This window comes from Heloderma suspectum, chromosome 2 (genome assembly GCF_057233095.1).
Source record: "Heloderma suspectum isolate Gila_16-S chromosome 2, 16-S_ref, whole genome shotgun sequence".
Lineage (NCBI taxonomy): Eukaryota > Metazoa > Chordata > Lepidosauria > Squamata > Helodermatidae > Heloderma > Heloderma suspectum.
Genome location: NC_139459.1, coordinates 189,996,925 through 190,018,871, shown reverse-complemented (window position 1 = coordinate 190,018,871; position 21,947 = coordinate 189,996,925). Strand labels below are relative to the sequence as shown.

At 46.2% G+C, this 21,947-nt stretch overlaps 2 protein-coding genes across 2 annotated transcripts in view; one reads left to right on the top strand and one right to left on the bottom strand.

Annotated features, from left to right (window-relative positions):
* Window positions 1–12,481, top strand: part of LOC146353617 (uncharacterized) — a 54,476-nt gene extending 41,995 nt beyond the window's left edge. Inside the window, exons 6-9 of the mRNA XM_084829757.1 lie at window positions 1,103–1,228; window positions 2,700–2,920; window positions 3,979–4,034; window positions 5,003–12,481. Coding sequence (XP_084685883.1) covers window positions 1,103–1,228; window positions 2,700–2,920; window positions 3,979–4,034; window positions 5,003–7,884 — 3,285 coding nt within the window. The 3' untranslated portion in view covers window positions 7,885–12,481. The remainder of the gene's footprint in view (window positions 1–1,102; window positions 1,229–2,699; window positions 2,921–3,978; window positions 4,035–5,002) is intronic.
* LOC146353610 (exendin-4) overlaps window positions 1–21,947 on the bottom strand; it is a 491,914-nt gene that overhangs the window by 86,297 nt on the left and 383,670 nt on the right. The window lies entirely within an intron of this gene.

Genomic DNA, 21,947 nt, shown 5'->3' with positions numbered 1-21,947 from the left:
AGAAAATGCATTTAGACATCTTTCTTTTGAGAGAAAGAAAATAGGTTCAAATATATTAAAGACATACTTAAATGCAAGTTTTCATGCAGATTAAAAAATGCCTAAATAAATGAGGAAATGTTATAGGTGGACGCATGTGAAAGTGACACAGATTAGAAATTAACTGAGTCTGCAGTCTGATACACCCTTACAGTGCAGTCCTATACATGTCTACTCTGAAGGAAGACCCAACGAGTTCAATGGTCTTCAATTTTACTCCTAGGTCAGTAGGTATAGGATTTCAGCCTTTAAAATGTCCCTTGTGTTGACTTCAGCACTTGAAAAAAAATTGTGAGAATCTACTCCATGATTTAAAACAATGAGATATTCTGCTAAAGGCAGTGCTACCAAACTGGGGCGTTTTGCTCTAGGACATGGGAGAGGCACAGTAGGGGAGGAGGAGGCAAGATGGAGACATTTAAGCCACTTGGTTCTGCTTTAGGGCTTCTTACCTAGCAAAGGATATACAGACGGGATAAGCAACTACAACAAAGAAATGGAAGGTCACAGATTTTGTGAACCGCCCAGAGAGCTTCGGCTATTGGGCGGTATAGAAATGAAATAAATAAATAAAATAAATAAAGGTCAGGCATGGAGCTGATCTGGTTCATCACTGATTGGCAGAATGTGCCATGATGGTGGATTTTAATCTCTCAGCTGTGGCATGGAAGTAGTAAACCTCTGGAAATTGGCATGAAAAAGGGTACCCAGATCCAACAAGCTAAAGGGGCAAGAGAGAATGGAAAGGGGAAAAAAATAAGGATGGTTAATGGGAAAAGGATGTGCAAGTAGAAAACAGATTAACATTCAGTAGGGAATGATCTGATGATGCCATTTGGGTCATCAACCTAATCCTATTTGGTGTCTGTGTACTAAGCCTTGGGGCTCAAGGGTTCTTAGAGAGGAAGAAAGCTTTGTATTAAATTCCATATTTTAATGAGTACAGTCATGGTTGCAGTTTTTTCTCATAAATGGGTCTGTTCTTGGGGCCTACACTGCTTGATCCCTCCATGCATTTCTTTTGCTGAGTGGAATGTAATATACTCTTAATTTCTCCCTCCAGCTGAATGAAAGAGAGGTGCTGTCTGCTAAGTATGGGGACCATCTCCTTCATGACCGGAGAGTGATTGCTGAGTTAAACATACAGATCCAGAAGATGAGGTCTTGCATCGTGTCTTTGAAAAGCCAAGTAAGATGTGTCTGGTGAATGACCGCAAAATAAGCCAGAGGAAAAGTCAGAAAATATGCCAAAACAAGATTTCACATAGATGTACTGCTGCCACACACACACACACACACACACACACACACACACGTTCAAGCTCTTTGCTATTTTCAGGAGGTTACTGGACATTTTTAGGGACTTGTCCTAGTGTTGGACTAAATGAAGCCTGGCCAATGGAAGCCAGAATCTGCCTTCCTTGAGAAGGAGGGACCTTCTGTGAGAGGAAGGGCTCTGCTCATGGAATGTCCCTCTGCCCGAGTTTTGGGGACCCACCCTCCCGCCTACACACACACACCACAGTTCACCCCATTCCACAGGGTCTCATGACTCTCTGTGTAGCATTTTCAGGGGGATGCTGTGGGAAGGAGGGGCGAGGAGGTCCACTTCTGCCAGTGCAGTTGATCCGGCACAAATCCAGATCCAGCCCCATCGCTTGTACAGGTGGAGAAATCAGGTGTATATATGGTTGCAGTGCTTGATCTGTCAACATTCATCATGAAATCAATGCTACGTGTGAACAGCCAGATGTTAACCATGTCATGTGCATCAAGTGGAAGATGGCAGGCAAAACAGGGAGGGATGTCTTGTTGGCAGTATTCATGTTGGAGAGGTCATAATTTAGAGCTCATGCTTTGCATGCGAAACATCCCAGGTTCAGTCCCTGGTATCCTGAAAGGTGCTTCCTAAACAAATATCTACAGCAGGGGTAGGCAACCTGGTGCCCTCCAGATGTTTTGGATGACAACTTCCATAAGCTCCAGCCAGCATGGCCAATGGCCATGGATTATGAGGTTGCAGTTCAAAACATCTGGAGGGCACCAGGTTCCCTAGCCCTCGTCTACAGGAATGTAAAACTCTTAGGACAGAGAAAGAAAAAACAACAGCATCAATGAAATTAGTTAGGGTCAGAGGACAGCATTTTGTTTACTTAGTCTTATTAACGTACTTGGCATGGCTGATTTCAAGTCTGACAAATGTGTTACTGTTATAAATAAAACTACATATGTTGTGGCTTTTCCAGCGTGACTTGGAAATATTCAGTCCCCACTTGGTTGTTCTGAAGGATTGCAGATAGCACAGGGTGATCTGCTATTGGCCGTATTCCTGGGGTATAACTAGCAGTAACCAAGTTACTCCAGTATGCTTGAGTTTACAGGGTGACAAAGGAAAACCTCAAGTTATGGCCATGAGCTGGTAGATCCAGCAACAGACTCTTCTCCCTTCCTCTCTCCCATCCCTCTCAGAATAGGTGTCACAACTCTATGCCCTTCTCTTGAACGGGCACAGACATGCCTGAGGAATGTCCATCTCCAGAGATCATATGGCCTTAGCCCACCCATTCAGGCAAGTGGGAAGCAGAGTGAGAGAATAGTGGATAGGAGATTACCAAACCATGCCCTCACTTCTCTTCCATGTTGTCTTCTGTCTGTTCTAGTGTCTGCGTCTAGAGGACAACATCAAGGAGGTTGGAGAACAAGGTGAAACTGCCCTCCATGATGCCAAGGCCAAATTGGCTAAGTTGGAAGGGGGCCTTCACAATGCTAGGCAAGACTTGGCTCAGCTGGTTAAAGAGTATCAAGAGCTGATGAATATCAAGCTGGCCTTGGACATAGAGATTCTCACCTACAGGACGCTTATGGAAGGTGAAGAAAGCAGGTAAGTAAACTGGTTTCGACCCCCCCTCCCGCTCTGTGTGTGTGTGTTGGAGAGCAAAAGGTTCCCCCAATTACCCCGAAGACTCCTCAGAACAATGCTCTTGCGAACTCTTCTCAGGTCCCCCCCTCCAATCAACATTTACATCAACATTTAAATCCCCTTCAATTGACATCTCCCCTTAAATTATTTGCACAAATCGCTGCTGTAATATGCTTAATTTGGGCAAATCGTGCCTGTGATTTGCACAAATCATGGGTGCAATATGTGCAAAATCAGCATATTACAGCCATAATGTGTGCAAATTAAGCAAATTACCGCTGAAAATTGTGCCGATTACAAAAATTGCGGCTGCGATTTGCATAAATGTCAAGGGGGGGGGAACGAATTGGGCCAGCTCGTGGATAAATGAGCCAAAGTCCAGGGGCCAAGCTGATGAAAGCTCAGTGAACTTCATCCCTCTGACATCCTTAGTCAGAAGTACATCCTGCTTATGTCACAGTAGTCATGCATGCAGCGGCTTGCCTTGCTTCCTTGTGAGTAGACATCACGCTCATGTTTATTCCGGAGAAGAAATGCTATTTGAAGGTGTTGCTGAGCAATTCAGTCCTGCTTCCTTCTTATCCTTGTCCTACAAGGTTTATCCTGTTTGCTTCTGAGTATACATACAAAGCCTGCTTGTTTGTGAGTAGATATGGTGCTCATACTTGCGGCTGAGTAGGCATACAGAGGCTTATCCTGCTTATTTGTAAGTAGACATACTTACTTCTGAGTAGACATGCTTCCTATTACAAGTTGGTAACAATGGAATGTTGGTAAGATAAGAATGTGGGCCATTTTTACCTTTGGACCCACCCACCACTGTAATGAGGACCCCGAGAGCTTCTCTGAAATGGAATGTGGCCCTCAGGCTAAAGAAGGTTAATCACCCCTGTCCTATAGGAAGTTTGAAATGGTCCAAGATCCCTCAGAGTTCCAAAGATCCCAGGGAGGATTCTCTTTAAGACCCCTTTTTGTAGCACTCAGCTCATTTATTTGTTGTTGTTGTTTGTTACTTACAGCATGGAGTCCCCACCGCCTGCAGTCATTAGCAGAATCTACTCCACCCCAAAGCTCTGTAAGTTTATTTTTATTCATTGCATGGATTCTCTGAAATGCTTATCACTTTAAAGGATGTCCTACATTAGATTTGATCAAGGCTGCTTCCAGATGAAGGGGCTCCTAGCGCTACCAGTTGGAAGGCAATTCCGTCTTTTGTTCCTTAATGGGTTTTCTGCAGTAAGGAAAAAGATGGAAGAAGTGGTGGGAAAACACAGAATCATAGAATAGTAGGTTGGAAGGGGCCTATAAGACCATCAAGTCCAATCCCCTGCTCAATGCAGGAATCCAAGTCAGAGCGTCCCTGACAGGTGGCTGTCCAGCCTTGTCCTGAATGCCTCCAGTGTGGGAGAGCCCACTACTACCTCCCTAGGGAATTGGTTCCATTGTCGTGTTGCTCTAACAGTCAGGAAGTTTTTCCTGATGTTCGGCCGGAATCTGGCTTCCTGTAACTTGAGCCCATTATTCCGTGTCCTGCACTCCGGGATGATTGAGAAGAAATCCTGGCCTTCCTCCCTGTGACAACCTTTCAAGTACTTGAAGAGCACTATCCTATCTCCCCTCAGTCTTTACTTCTCAAGGCTAAACATGCCCAGTTCTTTCAGTCTCTCTTCATAGGGCTTTGTTTCCAGTCATAACCCTCCTCATAACATGGGAGGGTTATGAGTAGAAAATGACTAAATCTGGACTCCCTGTAAAATTCCACGAACAAGGCAGGGTGATGACATCATAAAAGCCTTGTCTGGAAACATCCCAAATCCACCTGCTTCCCACTTGCTAAAGAAGCGAATGAGCTGAGAGGCGGGAGCAAAAATGACTTTGCAAAGCTAATAGGGCAAGTTCTAAAAGAGACCGTTTAGAATCAAGTACATGATGGAATGTTCTTCAAAATGAGGAATGCTAATTTGTAAGACATGGATACTGAAACCAAAAGTAAATCAGAAACCGCTCAAAAATTCAACCATTCTCTTTGTTTTTCTTTTGCAGCTTCATCAAATTCCAGCACCACAACCACCTCGAATGTGACAATGAGAGCAAAAGAAGATTCAACAGATAAAATGAGCCTTAGCAGAAGCAGTTTAGAAAGTGGAGTCTCTAGAAGCCAGAGTGGTGGAAGAAGGGGGGTCTCCAGTGGTGATTTATCTAGAAGCCATAGCAATAAAAGTGGAGGCACTCCAGATGGTAGCTTTTCTAGAAGCCATAGCAATGTGACTGGAGGTATCTCGGAGGCTTTTAGAAGTCACAGCAGTACCCACAGAGGTACTGTGGAAAGTAGTCCTTCTAGAAGCACCAGCAGTAGAAGTGGAAATTTTGCAGATATTGAAGACACCATGGAGAGCAGCATTTCTAGAAGTCATGGTCATGGGATTGAGAGTCACAGAAGCCACAGCAACAAGAGCAGGGATAACCTAGAAGACAGCCTTTCTAGAAACCCTAGTGGTGGAATCAGAGGCATCTCAGAAGGTAGCCATTCAAGAAGCCAAAGCAACAGAAGTGGTGGTTTGACTGACAGTGTGTTTGCTAGAACCCACAGTGATGGAAGTAGTGGTGTCCAAGAGGGAAATTATTCTAGAAGCCAAAGCTATAGAAATGTAGGATATTCTCCATCCAGTTTTCCCAGAAATCATAGTGGAGAAAGCAACAGTGCTCCTGAAACTACCCTTTTTAGAGACCACAGTTCTGTAAGCAAAAGTGTTCCAGAGGGCAACCTTACTAGAAGCCAAAGCAGCAGAAGTGGAGGTTTAACAGACAGTGTTTTTGCTAGAACTCACAGTGGTGAAAGTGAAGGTGTCTCAGAGGGCAGCCTTTCTAGAAGCTACAGTAGTACCAGTGCGTCCTATGTAGTAGGTGATCTTTCTAGAAGCCAGAGTGATGAAAATGAATTTCATGTCAACCGTGGCAGTGAAGGATATTCTGAGCCTATTATTTCTAGAAACCACAGTGCTGAAGATGGTGGGGTCCCAGTGGGTGGCATTTCTAGAAGTCATAGTGGGGCAAGCGGGGACATCTCAGAGGGCAGCCTTTCTAGAAGCCAGAGTGATGAAAATGAATATCATGGCAGCTGTGGCAGTGAAAGATATGCTGAGTCTGTTGTTTCTAGAACTCACAGTGCTGAAGATGGTGGGGTCCCAGTGGGTGGCATTTCTAGAAGTCATAGTGGGGCAAGCAGGGACATCTCAGAGGGCAGCCTTTCTAGAAGCCAGAGTGATGAAAATGAATTTCATGGCAGCCATGGCAGTGAAAGATATGCTGAGTCTGTTGTTTCTAGAACTCACAGTGCTGAAGATGGTGGGGTCCCAGTGGGTGGCATTTCTAGAAGTCATAGTGGGGCAAGCAGGGACATCTCAGAGGGCAGCCGTTCTAGAAGCCAGAGTGATGAAAATCAAATCCATGGCAGTGAAGAATATGCTGAGCCTATTGTTTCTAGAACTCACAGCTCTGAAGATGGTGGAGTCCCAGTGGGTGGCATTTCTAGAAGCAGCAGCAGGTCTAGCAGAAACAACTCACAGGGTGGCTTTTCTAGAAGCCAAAAAGACCACAGTGGGGGCCTTGCAGACAATGTCTTTACTAGAGCCTGTACTGAAGCTACACAAGGGGGCAGCCTTTCTAGATACCCCAGTAATACTAATTCAGAATTTATAGAGGGTGGCAATCTTTCAGAAGGCCATAGCCCTAGAAGTGAAGAATTTTCACAATCTGGCCTTTCTAGAGTCCACAGTGGGGAGAGCAGAGATGACCCAGACAGCAACTCACCTGATGATGGAAGCAGAGGCATCTCAGAAAGTAGTCTTTCCAGAAGCCAAAGCAGCAGAAGTGGAAGATTTGTATGTGGTGGTGGCCTTTCGAGAGACCACAGCTACGGAAGCAAAGGAAGTCGAAGTGATGCAAGCAGAAGGTTTGTGGATGACGACAGAAGTCATAGTGAGGCAAATGAAGCTGTCTTAGAGTCTGGCCTTTCCAGAAGTAGAGATGCCACAGCAGATAGCCTTTCCAGAAGCCACAGTGGTGAGAGTGGAGGTCCCGTGGAGACATCCACTCCTATTTGCCTCCACAGAAGAAATGAAGCTTCTGTGGAACATAGTCTTTCTAGAAGCCAGAGTGGAGAAAGTGGGAGCTTTAAAGCAGCTAACTTCTATAGAAGCTCCAGTGAAGAAAGCAGAGTTGTCTCAGAGGCTAGTCTTTCTAGAAGCTGCAGCAAAGAAAATGAACATTTCCCAGAAGGCATGCTTTCTAGAAACTACAGCTATGTATGTGCAGTTGTGTCACACCCTAATGCTTCTAGAAGCAAAAGTGATGAATCTGAACATGTTCCAGAAGATGGCCTGTCTAGAAGCCACAGCTCTGAAAGTGAAAGGTTTTCACAACCTGGTACTTATAGAAGCCAGAGTGGCGAGAGGGAAAATTTGTCAGATGTTGGCCTCTCTAGAAGCTATAGTGGCAGAAGTGAGGAGGCCCCAGTGGATAACCTGTGTGTAAGCCACATTAGTGGGCAAGAAAGCTTCCCAGAGAGTGTCATTTATAGAAGCCCCAGTGGTGGAGTAGAAGCCTCAGTGGATCATCTGTATGGAGGCCATGGTAGTGGAAATGAAGCTTTTCCAGAGGGTGTCCTGTATGGAAATTACAGTTATGAGTATGAAGATGCCTCACATTCTGACCTTCATAGTAGTCACAGTGCTGCAAATGAAGGTGTTTGGGACAGTGGAGAACATGGGAGGGAGATCTTTCCAGAAGGAGGCCTTTTCAGAACCCAGAGTGGTGAGCCAGCAGAACCAAGTCCTGTCTGCTTGATCTATGAGGTTTCCTGTGATGAACATCCTCACCCTCCGGCTGAAATATGCTACTATGTTGAGGCCAGCCCCATGGAGTAGGTATTGCACAAGAACTTGAGTGGGATCCAGATGCCTTCTTGTAGAAGTCTCAGCCCATCCAATGGCTCATGGACTATAGATAAGACTCCACATTCAGCCTTACATTACCAAGCTGAACCGTTGGAACCAGGGCCCTGCAGGTGTGGAGGCGGCAACCCAAACTTCCTCCTCTGTTATGATTTCTGGGGGGTCAAGCTCAGAGGGCACCTTGAGTCCTTCCTTCCAGTAGTATATTCTGTGGTGAGGGAAACCAACATAGCAGTTATAATGCAAGCATCGACTACAAGAAACCATAAGCCAACAGTACAGTTGACCAGTATTATAAATAGTACCTTTTCGCTTCTCTTTCTTTTATTTATAATAAGTATTCCAAACTTTTAATAAGCAGACAATTCTGGTCTCCTTCCTTTCTTTTTTTGGAAAAGTGAGTGGTGTGATGCCATACAAGGGGTTTCATTAGTGGAATGTAGTCAGTGGAGACATCGTTGATCTTCTGGCAGCTTTTAAGGGCACCATTTTGCGTTTATCTACTGAATCCTTAAAGGCTGAGGGTTGTTGTTTTTTTCACTTCCGCAAAAGTGAAACCACCAGCAAACTTAAATCTATACCTCATAAGCCAGTTCTTAGTTGGGACCAGTTTTGCTAAGTCCATGATAAATACATTCTTAAGGCATGAGGGCCAGTGTCAACAGGGTGACTTCAGAGATGCACTTCACAGTCCACAGATTTTTGCATGTGTTATGTTCCCCCTCCACCTAAGCATACAGATAAGCACATGCCACAAGGGGACATTTCCTGTAACTGTCAGAGCCAGACCGGGGCTGTACCAGACCTAGAATTTAGTTCTCCTATCCTAGGCCCCTCCGGTCACTTGGTGGAGCTGGGGGCTTGCACCGGCATGGGGTCTGGGCGGGGATATGGAGTGCAGCAGCCGCTGCCAGGAAATACTGCTCCGCTGACCAGGTCAGCACAGGAGGCCAGGTTTCCATTGTCACACACCCAAATTCTTTTGTTTTCCAGAGGAGGGCTATGAGCTCTTCTGAGCACATACTAGATACAATGAAGCTCCTCATTCAAGCCCTGGACTCCCTGACAGTAACTCACAGATGCAGTGCTACTGAAAAGCTGTCCCATCATGGCTTTTCAGTGGCTTGGTGCCTGTAAGCACGTTATACCACGACTGGTAATGAACCATTTGCATTTGTAGGGAGCAATCCTTGCTGGCCGGAGAAGAAGGAACAATAAGTGAAGTTCAGCACAGTACGTGCACATCTGAAGCCAGCTTCACTGGATCAGCATAAATCCAGGTCGAATTGCCTACCCAAACACAGCCACATTGGGGTCATGCTGGCATGTTGTAGTTCACAGAACAGTGCAGTAGGTGGGTGGCTCGCTCTGCATGTCGTTATGGGCGTAGGTAGGTGTTGGTGTTGTATGTCTTTTCCTGTATCATCAAATTATAGCCAAAGTTGTAAAGCTGAAAATGTGTATTCCGGTTTAAGGACTGTGGAGACCAATGGTTAGGGATTATAAGGCTTGGATCAGGGACTGGAATCCCAGAATCCCAGTTTAGTTCAGCTCCGGACTGATTGGCTTGGCAGGCTGGAAGACGTCGCTCTTTCTTAGCCTTCCATCCCTGTGACATGGGAATGTTAGAGACCTAACTCACAGGGTTGCTGTGAGACTGAATGAGATGAGGAATGCAAAATACTCAGGTCCCAAACCAGATGAAGTTATTTACATTTAAGCCCACCTGAAATCATTAGGACACGTTAGTCACAATTGACATAAGTCCCATTGATTTCAACAGCACTGCTGCTGCTTTGGCACCCCCCCCCCAAAAAAAAAGCTGGTGCTCCTTTCTCCTTCATCAATTAATCACAGGAGTAATCCCAAGCAGCCATGATTCACATAATTATGGCTGATATCATGGCAGTTTGTGGAAGATCATGTTTAGCTGTGTGATGATGAAGTCATTAAGAGCAAATGCAGATAATAGAGAGTGAGGATGTCAGCGCGGTGGTTCCTTGATTAGTCACATGGGTGATCCCACCCAGTCAGGGATCGCATAGTGAATGGGATTGTGTCACAGTGCTATGTGGCCAGTCAGATTTGATTATATGGTGATGTCACTGAAGATAATTGAGAGTGAGATCAAGTGTGGCAGTGCAAATGAGCAGGCAAAAGGGTACTGCCAAAACTCAGTGAAATTCATCCACGAAAATCACTGAGAATTTTTTTTTCCCAACCATTTAAACTTTTCATTAAGAACGTGAGTAGTTTGGGCTTAAACCTAAGTGCTACTAACGTTCTCTAGACTGCGAGCATTGCATTCTCAGTAGTTCTGTCTGGATGGTTAATAATCAAACTATTTAACTCTGTGTATTAACTTTGAAGTCCAATGGTAGCAGGTGAACTTTGCAAGGGAGAAGGGTAAGAGAATCCTCTTCCTGCGATAACTTGTCATTCTCGCACCGCCACCCCAACCCCTTGCTTCTTCCTGCTCTCTTGGCTTCCCATAGTATTCAGCTCTTCCTGTGCTGCCATGTCGGGCAGTAAGGTTCACATACTCCCTGTACTTTTCAGGAGTAGAGGAGGCACGGAGCTATAGCATGTGCCCTCCCTGACATCATTTCTGCCTATAGATTGGACTACATGAAAAGTGGTAAAACTGAAAATAAGGCTGTAATCCACAGATCTGGGAGTAAGACCCATTGAACTCAGTGGGGCTTATGCCTGAGTACACATGTATAGCATTGCATTGCAAATATAGTGCGGGGGGAAACCACACATGCACCTGACATAAGTACGGTCAAGGAGAAAAACATTTGGGCAAGCAATGGCTGACTAAATCATGTGAAAGCAGTGTCGAGAAAACTGAGAACCATGTGGAAAATTACAAGGGGAGCGGGAGAGAAGGCAAGAGGCTGATTGTGGAATATGAAATGATCACTGTTAGCATTGTCTCCAAAGAAACAGTAAACAGGGGGTGTTTTTCAAGTCTGACTTCATCATAGGTTAAGGATAAGGACACACACACATTCAATTAGACTTTTGTGCTGCCCCACTTCTAGGAGAAGGATTTTTCCAGCAGTGTACACATTGCAAATGAAAGCCAGATGTTTGAGCAAAATACAAGGCTCAGCTGTGACGTTAGGTGCAATTTTCCTAGGATATTTATTGGTATTTACTGAGATAATACAATAAGTATTGCGCATATATTTGTATAACTTATTTTGGTCCTTCAGACTTACTGCTTAGTTTCTCCTTTTGTTGTAGCTAAAATATATCCTGTAGAGTAGCGTTTCTATGCATTGGGGTCAGACTTGTTTATCAGCCTGCACTCATGCAACCTTGCTGGAATTCTAAGTACTAGAGATGCTCAGTAGGCTTGTGCTATTTACATATCCCATACTGGCACATATAGAGTGCACATAAAACTAGAACTGGATTTTTCCCAATGGAAAATTGGGAGGAGGCACCCCATTTTTTTTTAAATCACTGTTAATACATATGATGCATCTTTTCTATTATAAGAACAGTTGGGCGTGGAACAGATTACTAAAAAAACAAGATGTTGACCTCTCCTGCTTTGCAGTTTAAAGGTATATTGAATCACCATCAATTAGGTCTGGCTTTTGTCCTGGGAAGAGATTGGGAAGATTAGATTTCACAACCATTGGGTTGTGTTTTGAATTTTATTCATTCAAAGCTGACAAATCCAGGTTTGGGTTTTCACTAGACCTCTTATTGTATTGGATAGGGATGTGTGAACTCACCTCTGTCTGGGTTCTATGGACTCCTGCCCAGCACCTGCCTCCGCTTGCCAGTCCCCGGACTGTGCCCAAGCCCTTCCCACTCTTGGCAAGCAGCCCGCACTCACCCCAGCCACCTCGTCGACCTCCACGGTCATCATTTCTAAAAAAAAAGAAATGGCGATAGCAAAAATGCGTATGTTTTTGTATATGCAAAAATGCGCATTTTGTGAATGCACATATTCTCGTGTCTGAAATGTGCATTTTTGCAAAGGCACACATTAGTGTACGAAAATGTGCATTTTTTATAAAATGCTCATTTTCGTGCATACGCAAATATATGCATTCGCAAAATGCGCATTTTCACATGTCCACAAATCTGCTCATTTTTGCGATCACCATTTTATTTCTCAGAAAATGGTGACCGTGGAGCTCAACAAGGCTGCCAGGGTGAGTGCAAGCCATTAGCCAAGCCTGGACAGGGGGCGAGCAGGGGCAGAGGCTCGGCGAGCAGGTCTCGGGGGTGCGGGCAGGAGCAGGTCCGCCAGATTCCTGGACTGAATTGGGCGCCTGTGCTATCCCTAGTATTGGATCAAGATTTTAACTGGGTCATCATCCCCAGAAAGACCATCACAATAATTGGATGACAACTTTGAATGAGGCTTAGCTCTGTGGTTCTGTGCCTATTATTCTCACTCATTTAGCTAAGTTTCTATGGCTAAGGAATCAGTTCAGTGAGAAGCCTGTCCCACAGGGTTGCATGGTGCTGTTGAAGACACGGTCCTCTTTGTATATTCTCATTGCATTGTATTAAAATATGGCTGTGTTAATAAAGTACTGAACTCTTTAAAAAGAAACGATGAACAGGTGTCATTCATCCTTCCCAAAACATGCTCTGTTGCCTTGCATCCTCCAGGAGTCCACAAGTCCTTCCTCTGCCCATACTAAATACCCTCATAATAATGGGTTTTTGCTTCATCTCATAGCACCCACACAACATCTGTTTTCTTCCTTGTTCCCAGTTCATCCATTGTGAACTGGGGAAAGCAAAATGACAGGCATTTTGGCTGCTTTTAGAAAGCATTAGCATCAGTGGTTCTGGCTTCACTTATGGGATCACAAAGTGTATTCTTAGATGGCTGCAAATGCGCATGCTTGCCGGCGCCGCTCCACCGGATAAAGAACTGATGATGCCCATAGAAGAGCATTGCAACAGGAGTATTTTCAAATGGAAGCAATGGTTCAAGTTCATGGAGAGACAAATGTGTGTGTCAAAAGGGCAATAAGAAGAGGGTCTCCAGAAGTGACTCGCCAGAGAACCACCTTGCGTTGTTCTGTTTTCTCAAGTCGGCATTCTGTTTATGGGATTTCAACTTGCAACAAAATGAAAGGAGCAGTTGCTCTGGCAATGCTGCTTCTTTCTGTACTTCTAGGGATTTGGCTGCTGTTGGGAAATGTTTTGAGCCAGTGAGTAGCCCGCACTGGACAGGTTGCATTCCATTCGGGGAAGGTAAGCGAGCTGTCTTCGTGAAGGACCTGCAGAACCGACCCCCTTTGCAAGAGAGCATCATGTGCCTCAGGCCGGTGGTCAATGATAAAGCATACAGGATAATAATACTAAGTAAAGACTTTAATTACCTTGGCGGTGGGGGGGGATTTGGGGCTTCTGCTTTTCTTTGGGCATTAGGGGAATCGATTTGTTTCACTTTATTTATTTTAAGAATCGAAGTGAAAACTTGCTGGTGAGAATTCACATCATAGCAAATGTCACGATGTATACTGACAGATGGGGGGACCAAATGGAAAAGTGACGGTGTGTTTCAAGAGTCACTGAAATAACACCCAGTGGATACTGGGGACTGCAGAGCCTGGAGAAGAGGGCAGGTTTTAGACACACTCATGAATGCACACAGCTCAGCTGTGCCCCTTCCTCTCTCCTACATAAACCAGTGGCTCATGCTGATTTATGTATATGGAAAAATGAATATGGGCTTCAACAGGCCAAACGTTGTCCCAGACACCCAGTGGACCCCACCAAACACCGACTCAGACTGTATCCTGTTACTTTCTCACTTTCACTTCCGTGAGAAAAATAAAAACAAAGCATTATACCTGGGAATACTGTTGCAGTGGGAGCAGAAGTGCCTTTCCATGCCTGGATGGGCTGGCCTCTACTGAGCCAGTGTCTCCGTACATTCTGAGCGTGCATGTGTCTGTACACCCTGAGTGTGCATGTGCTTGCACGTATACCCAGCCCCCTTCACATGCAGTATCCTGCAGCTTCCAGGAATTCTAAAGAAGGAAAGAAACAAAAACCCTCATAAAAAGAAACGGGCTGCCTTGACATTCAGAAGCATAAACCAGCATGGACAGTGGGGGGCACAGGGTGATTGGAAGACTGGGCTCCTGTACCTTTAAGAATTATGTAAAAGAAGGAATTTCGTCAGGGAGACCTCTGTATGGTACGATTCACCTGCCAGAAATAAAACCCTTTCTACACACAACGAAGGCTGAATCTACACATAGCAGTTATACTGTTATCATAACCATTGGTGCCCCTTGGTGTCATGTGCACCAATAGTTGTGATAACGGTATGATAAAAGTATAACTGCTATGTGTAGATTCAGCCTAAGACAACAAAGCATTTATAGGTTTATTTGTTTTGAAATAAGGTAAGTGGGATATAAATCTATTCAACAAGTTGGGAGGCCCAAATCCTCCTTTGCCTCTGGCTGCCCATGGGTTTCCTGACTTGCAGGATGGTTTGGAATGGGTGGGGGATCATTCTGTCTCATACTCCATTAACGTCTGCTACTCTACACGTGCCGAGAATATTAGACGGGGAGGGCAAAGGAAGAGTCTACAGCCTTCGAAGCAACTGCTTTCTTTCACCGTTGCAACAGGTGCACACTGCACATGAGGTAAGGTGTGGCAACCAACACCTTTCACTTCCTCTCTCCCCCCCCCACCGTGCCGCACACACATCAATCTTTTGCAACAAACATTTTCACGTGTAGAGTGCCCTCTAGCCCTCAGAAGGGGCAGCACTTTGCAGTAGAGAATAATGCAGGGCTTGTCTTGGGGAGCCGCTTCCTGAAACGAAAGGAAGATGGAGGAGAAAATAAGAGGATTAGTGACTAAGCTTTGAATAGCATCTCTGTAGACTGAGGGGTTGGGCTGAGGACCTGGAGAGAGAGGGAGCGAGGGAGGGAGAAGGCTGTGCTTCAACAAATCAAACCAACACTGAATTCTGTGGAATGGAGAGGGGCGGGGGGAGTGAGATGCATTTTAATTCAGCACCAGCTAGTCAAGTTAAATATTTAACCTTATGATGAAGGGCATGCCTTGGGCCAATTTGAAATGATCAATGTCCATTTTGCCTTTCCCTTCTTGTAAATAAGGGTTACCACCTATCATAACTGAATGTGTCTGCTTCATTCCAGTTAAGACTTGGTACCAAGTCCAGAGCTTTCCTCTTGGTTATTGCTCCTGTTTAAGGTTTCAGGCCTGGGGCTTTGAACTAGAGGGGGCTGGCTCGGGGTGGTGGCAGCCTACCTTGCTGGGTTGGTGTTCAGCCCAAGCAACCTTTTGTCCCTGCCTACATGGCTGGGTGTTAGGGCAACCCCCCTCCGCCCTTCACGGAGTCTCTGCTGCAGATGTCCTCTACCCCTGAATTACCATTAAGCAGGGTCTCAGGCAGAGAGAGGTCCCATCCCACTTCTGCTACTTGGGACCATCTTAACTCAGCCTTCCCGAACTGGGTGACCCCCAGATGTGTGGGACTGCAACTCCCATAATTCCCAGCCAGTCCCACGCATCTGGAGGGCACACAGTTGGGGAGGGCTATTTTAACTGGACACCTCTGGGGGATTGAACCTGGGGTCTTCTGTATGCAGGGCAGATGCTCTACCGCTGAGCTATAGAAAACGGGTGAGGACCACACTGACTTCTGTGGGAGAAGGGAAGGTGGTGCTCCAAGGATGGGCTTGGAGGGGGCATCTAAAGGAACGAGGCTCAATGCTCCTGGGTTCTATTCCCACTGCAGAGAGGAATGAGGTCAAATGTGGTGGATCATAAAGGAGATATTCATTACTGATCACCACCTGCTGGAGAATCATCTGGAGGACATAGGGACGCAGTGCTGTGGAGAGCGGAGAGGCGAATCTTGTGACTCCAGCCAGCCATGCCGCTGAGGGAGCTGCCACTCCGGTTTCACCAGGTACGCCTGCATTCCCTGACCCAAGCAAGGCGTGTCTTCCCCACCCCCTCCCTTTGAGCTTCTAAGCATGTGCTTACGGTGCCACCTAGAGCCAGTCAAGGTCAGTGCAGCATGCACACTTGGCATCTAGAACGATGGCTGGCGTGCGGGATATAGAAGTCTCCAGGCTGCATATCAAGTCACCTGAGGAGCCCAAATGGGCATTTTCTTCTTCTTCTTCTTCTTCTTCTTCTTCTTCTTCTTCTTCTTCTTCTTCTTCGCACAAGATATGGGCAGAATCATAGAATAGTAGGGTTAGAAGGGGCCTACAAGGCCATCGAGTCCAATCCCCTGCTCAGTGCAGGAATCCCAGTCAGAGGATCCCTGACAGATGGCTGTCCAGCCTCGTCTTGAATGCCTCCAGTGTGGGACAGCCCAACACCTCCCTAGCTAATTGGTTCCATTGTCGTATTGCTCTAACAGTCAGAAGTTTTTTCCTGATGTTCAGCCGGAATCTGGCTTCCTGTCACTTGAGCCCATTATTCCATGTCCTGCACTCTGGGATGATCGAGAAGAGATCCTGTCCTTCCTCTCTGTATGACCTTTCAAGTCCTTGAAGAGTGCTATCCTATCTCCGCTCACTCTTCTCTTCTCAAGGCTAAAACATGCCCAGCTTTTCCAGTCTCTCCTCATAGGGCTTTGTTTCCAGTCCCCTGATCATCTTTGTCGCCCTGACTCTCCTTCAAAGCCAGCATCAGCACCTGGTATCCTTGAGCAGGATCTCTCTCACCTCGTTATTTTTACCTGGCCCAGACCTATGAGCAGCACCAGGCAGCTGCGTCTAGACACCATTTTAATTTCCCACAATGCCACTGAGGTATTGAATCTCTGGGTCACTGTGGCAGATTAAAAGACGGTGGGTAGTAGACCAGCCACCCAGTGCTGCTCAGAGCTCTGCCCTCCCCCCAGATAAGACCTTCAGAGCCCACCGGCAGATCAGGGGTCCCAGCAGACAGCACTTTCCCCAAGGGCCCCTTCAAACTGGGAGCTGGCCCTGTCCCCCTTCCCTATGGATCTGGCTACCTAGTTAAAGGTTTCAAGAAACATGTCCTCCTCTGAAAGCTACTTTCTCTCCATCATGAGACCCACTATTGTTTTATTTATTTATTTATTTAACTGTACACATTGTTTGCTGGTTTATTCATTATATTATTTGTTTGTTTGTTAGATTTATATCCAGTCTTTTCCTCCAAGGGACCCAAGGAGGCGTATATGATCCTCCTCTCTATTTTATCCTCACAACAACCCTGTGAGATAGGTTAGGCTGAGCATCAGTGACTGGCCCAAAGTTGCCCATTGAGCATCATAGCCAAGTGGGGACTAGAACCCAGATCTTCCAAGTCCCAGTCCAACACTCTAACCACTACACCATACTGGCTGTCATATATAGTTAATTATATCCTGCCTTTTCATGAATCATGCCCAAGCTGGGTACATCCAGAAGACAGTCTTCTTTCTCTCCCTTTGTAGCCGCTAGCCTTGCCCTTTCTCTCCCCCCTACCACTTTGCTTTGCTATTTTCCCCTCCCTTCCAACCCCTGCCCTGTTATTCCCCCTCCTCTTTAGCTCATAGTTTCTCCCCCTCCTAGCCTTTAGCCTTGCTCTTCCTCTCCCCCTACCCCTTTGCCTTGCTGTTTCCTCCTCCCTTCCAACCTCTAGCCTTGCCATTTCTCCCCACCCCAACAACCTCTTTAGCTCATTTTGACAAGCCAGTTCCCCATAGCAGCCATTATGTGGCTGGCCCCATCCACCTTGGGAGCCATTTGGTGGTGGTGCCCACAGCAGGTTCTCAAATTCCCAAATGTGCCCACAGGTCCAAAAAGGTTGGGGACTCGCCCACCTGCCTCCAGTTTCTCCCCAGGTCATGCTGAGACAAGGGGTTGGACTCAATGGTCTAATAGGCCCCTTCCAACCCTACTATTCTATGATTCTATGACCCCTGCATTAGAAGGTAGCAGAATTCTGGGATGTACCACTTCAGAATAAGGTGTGAGTGGGGGGTAAGTGCTTTTGAGATAAATTCCATGCCAAGGAGATGGGTCCTCCTAGCCTAATCTTCTCCCTGACATGCTAATTTTCTACATGTAGATAGTTTTTCCATGAGGGAATATCCAAATGTGCAATACTGCCCCCCACCTGCCACTGGAAATGGTGGTACAGTCCAGGAGAAGCTCTGTCACTCTATTCAGCTGATAGTATAGACTGGCCCTCAGCTTGTGGTTAGCATTTGTTCAGATTCCACCGCCAACATGAATGAGTACATTAATGAGCTTTTCCTCTCCTTTGGGTTTGGCAACGTCTTTGATGAGTGATTTAAGCATGATGAGAACACTGTAATTGCACAGGAATCCACTCCAGTCACACCTGTGGAGCTGAACACAAAGGCCAACCTGTTTGTGGCTGAGTAGTAAATTGCTGGGGAAAGCTTTTAAAAGAGAGGTCTCATATTTTGAGGGTTGGTTTGTCCCTTACATCAGGACATTTTGCCCTCTCAGTGAAAGGAGGAGGTGGTGCACTCTAGTGCCTAAGAGAGCGATCTTTGAAATGGGATGCCCTTGGTTTCATATCTCACCTTATGAGTTCCCTAGGTGGTCTTCAGCAAAGCACTATTTTTCCCAGCCTCAGTTTCCCATCTGCAAGATGGGGAGAATAACACTGATCTACCTGATGGCTTATGGTGTTGATGGATACATGACTGAGATAATGTCCGTAAAATGCTTTGAACATTTCAGATGCATCATCATCATCATCATCCCAAATCAAGGGAGAGAATGTGTCCCTAGCAGCTGTGAACAGAGTTGCTCAAAGAGTTGGGAACAGTCAGAAACGTGTTGAAAGAAGTATTTCAGTTGCTTCAGAATAAGTATAATCCAATTCACATGTGGCAGCTGGGGTAACAAAAGGTAACACAGGTCTTTTGTGCAGCCTTGAATTACTACTTCCCTGTACATATGTCTTTACAACTCCTCCGTGTGCACGCCTCTAGAAAACCTGGCCCAGTCAAGGGTGCGCACACATTTTGCATCTACACGCGACACGCTCGCTGCAGAAAACGCTGGTGTAATGCTGGGATTTCTGCCCCAAACCAGAGTGGGAGAAAAGGGAGGAGTCCTGCGGTGTTAAGGGGCCCAGTGTTCAGGGGGCAGGAGGAAAGCAGAAACCTAGCTTTTTTGAGCGTATTTAACAGGTAAGGCATCTGCTGCTTCCCTTACCTTGTCATCCTACATGCACATAATATTGCGTTCCCTACAAAGAAAGAAAGAAAGAAAGAAAGAAAGAAAGAAAGAAAGAAAGAAAGACTCTTTCAGAGGAGGTGGAGAACGCAGCTCCACCCAACTGGGCACATGATCAGCATCTTTCCAGACAAGTCCAGTCTCTTACTTAGGTGTGGCAAGTCAGGCAAGCATTCTTGTTTACCTTATAAGGCCATCTCTGGCTCTTTTCACTGATCTCCTGGCCTATCAGGAGAGGAATGCAAACATTCCAGCCTTAATTGAGACTTGCGGTATCTGCTAGGACTTTTTCTTTCTTCCTTTTTGAAGTGCTCTTAGCTCACCAGTCACCAGGTGCACTGGCAGCCCCATGCAAACTTGGCAGTCGTGGTGAATTAGTCAAAGCCACTCCTAAAAGCTCAGTGCCAGGCTAAGCAGGACTGAAATTTAGCACCGCTCACCATGAGGCCTATACCACATTCTGAAAACCACCGAAACCACGTTTTGAGTGCAGATTTCCCAGGCGTTTGGGATTTGGGGGGAATTGGATACCTGTGTCTGGTGGCTGGCGTCAATGATATCCTGGAGGCCTGATGAGGTGGTGTCCACATTAGAGCCACAATATGCCAGAGACCACCTGAATTTGTTCCATGTACCAGCATGACACAATGAGCCCCTTTCTGAGTGACAGTTCGCCGCTGCATGGATCAGGCTGTTTTTCCGCATGCTGCTCCAATGTTTGGTTCTGTGTGGTGGTATGGAGAAAAACCACGTGATCCAAGAGGTGGTGATCCACTGCACACAAGCAAGCAGCCACCTTATGCAGTGTTTTCCATGTGGCCGTCATAACATGCACAGTGGTCCCAATTCACAGGTATAAAATAGCGTTATGTGGGTACTCTGAAGGTATTATGAGAAGGAGAATTATGATTTATTTCACTAAAAGCAGGGAGGAGCGGAGAGCAATATTCTTACAATGCTCAGTTTGGGAGAGAAAGGTAGGGGGGTTCTTAATAAATTACACAAGCCCTATCATCCCTCCCCCCCACATTTTAGTAAAAATCATGCGCCCATAGCCTTTTAAAAACAATCACTAAGACGTGGACAGCACAAAATGTAGTTTGCCCCCACCTAATCTGAGCAGTGTACTATGACTGATTTCTTATTCATGCATCCATTTTTTAACTGTGAAGTGTTTCAACAGGTTTTTCTTCAGGATTGTCCTCGTTATATTAAAAAGCGCGTACACCTCTCTTTGAGGTTATAGTAGCCAGCGGTGTTGCTTTCCCAGAGTTCCCCTGAACTGATCAGTGGGAAACAAAAGCAGCCACCAGCCTATCTGACTAACTAGAGTTTTGAGTGCACTAGACCACAAACAGAGATTAGACCAGTCAGATTTATTGGTGACTGCTTCCACTTCCTGAAGATCGGTACAATGGCTCTCTGGGAAAATGAATAGGTAGCTTTTCCATTTTCATTCTGTTCCTTTTCTTCCAGGCAGGTAACAGAGGCTGACATATAGGAAGCCTGCCTAAGTCCACCCAATGTCTGTAGTATATACGGCAGGCGTGAGACTTGAACCCAGGTCTTGCAAAATCCAAGTCCAATTCTGTCTACTGACTTGCTTCTGGGCCAGTTTGTAGTTGTGCGTCCGTTCCTCTTCCAGTTTGGGAATGTAGTGGACATCTATAGACAAGCAGCTGAAAGATGTGTGCCTGGCAGTCAGCCTTGACCGTACATGTCATGATTCTGAATGAACATGACTAGGAATTTCTGAGGAGCTGGGAACTTCCCTCTTGCACTGCCATTCAGCCATATCATCCCTGGAGAACACCTTGGTTAGATCTGGATGAATTTCAGGGCAGCAGTCTGCCCGCTACCCCTGGCTTTTTTGTTTTGGGAAGGAAGAGCGGAAGGGTTATTTCCTTTTTTAAAAGTGTGTGTGTGGGGGGGGGGGGGAGTTAGATTGTGAGCCTGTGTGCAGGGACTTGTGTTTTTTGTGCAGTGCCAGTGCAGCCTTCTCCAACTTGATACCGTCCAAATGTTTTGGACTGCAACTCCAAGCATTCCTGATCGTTGGCCATGCAGGCTTGGGCTGATGGGAACTGAAGTCCAAAACATCTGGAGGGCACCAAGTGAGAAAGGCAGGTCTCTTGCATATTAGGCCATTCTCTCTCTCTCTCTCTCTCTCTCTCTCACACACACACACACACACACACACACACACCAGTTTTCTCAATCAAGCATAAGGAACTTCTGCAAGGCCCCAAAGAACTTTGAATCCAGTATAAGATGGGAGCAGGCTCATTGTGGGTGGCCAAATCAAAAAGACAACAGGCATCGCACATCCACAGTGCACCTGTAACAGTTGTGTAAGAAGCAGAAATTTCAGCAAATGCAGTTTATCTTTCAGGGAGGGGTGAAGAAAAGCTGCACCAGCTGAAATCCCCTTTCTCCATGACTGCTAAAGCTGCAGGAGTGTTGTCCTGCTTTCTTGCTTTGGGTCACCCTGGACTAGAGGCTCACCACGGATAATTGTCAGCCACTAATCAAGGATCTCCACCAGCACTTTCATGAATGTGCTTGTGTGGGTGGCCAAGTTTCGTTTCTCTCTGTGCATAGTAAAGCAGATTGGGCAACCTATTCTCACAAGGGTGTGGTGTTTAACTTTAATTGCATGGTTCATGTCCTCCCCTCCACCAAGCAGGGATGGCGGAGAATTTCTCCCCGAAACTTCGGGGGGCCGAGCGCCAACGTGTTCGGCCCCCCGAACAAGTTTCGGGGAGAAATCCTCCGCCCCCCCGCCCCCCGCCCCCCCCTCGGGACGGGACTTACCTT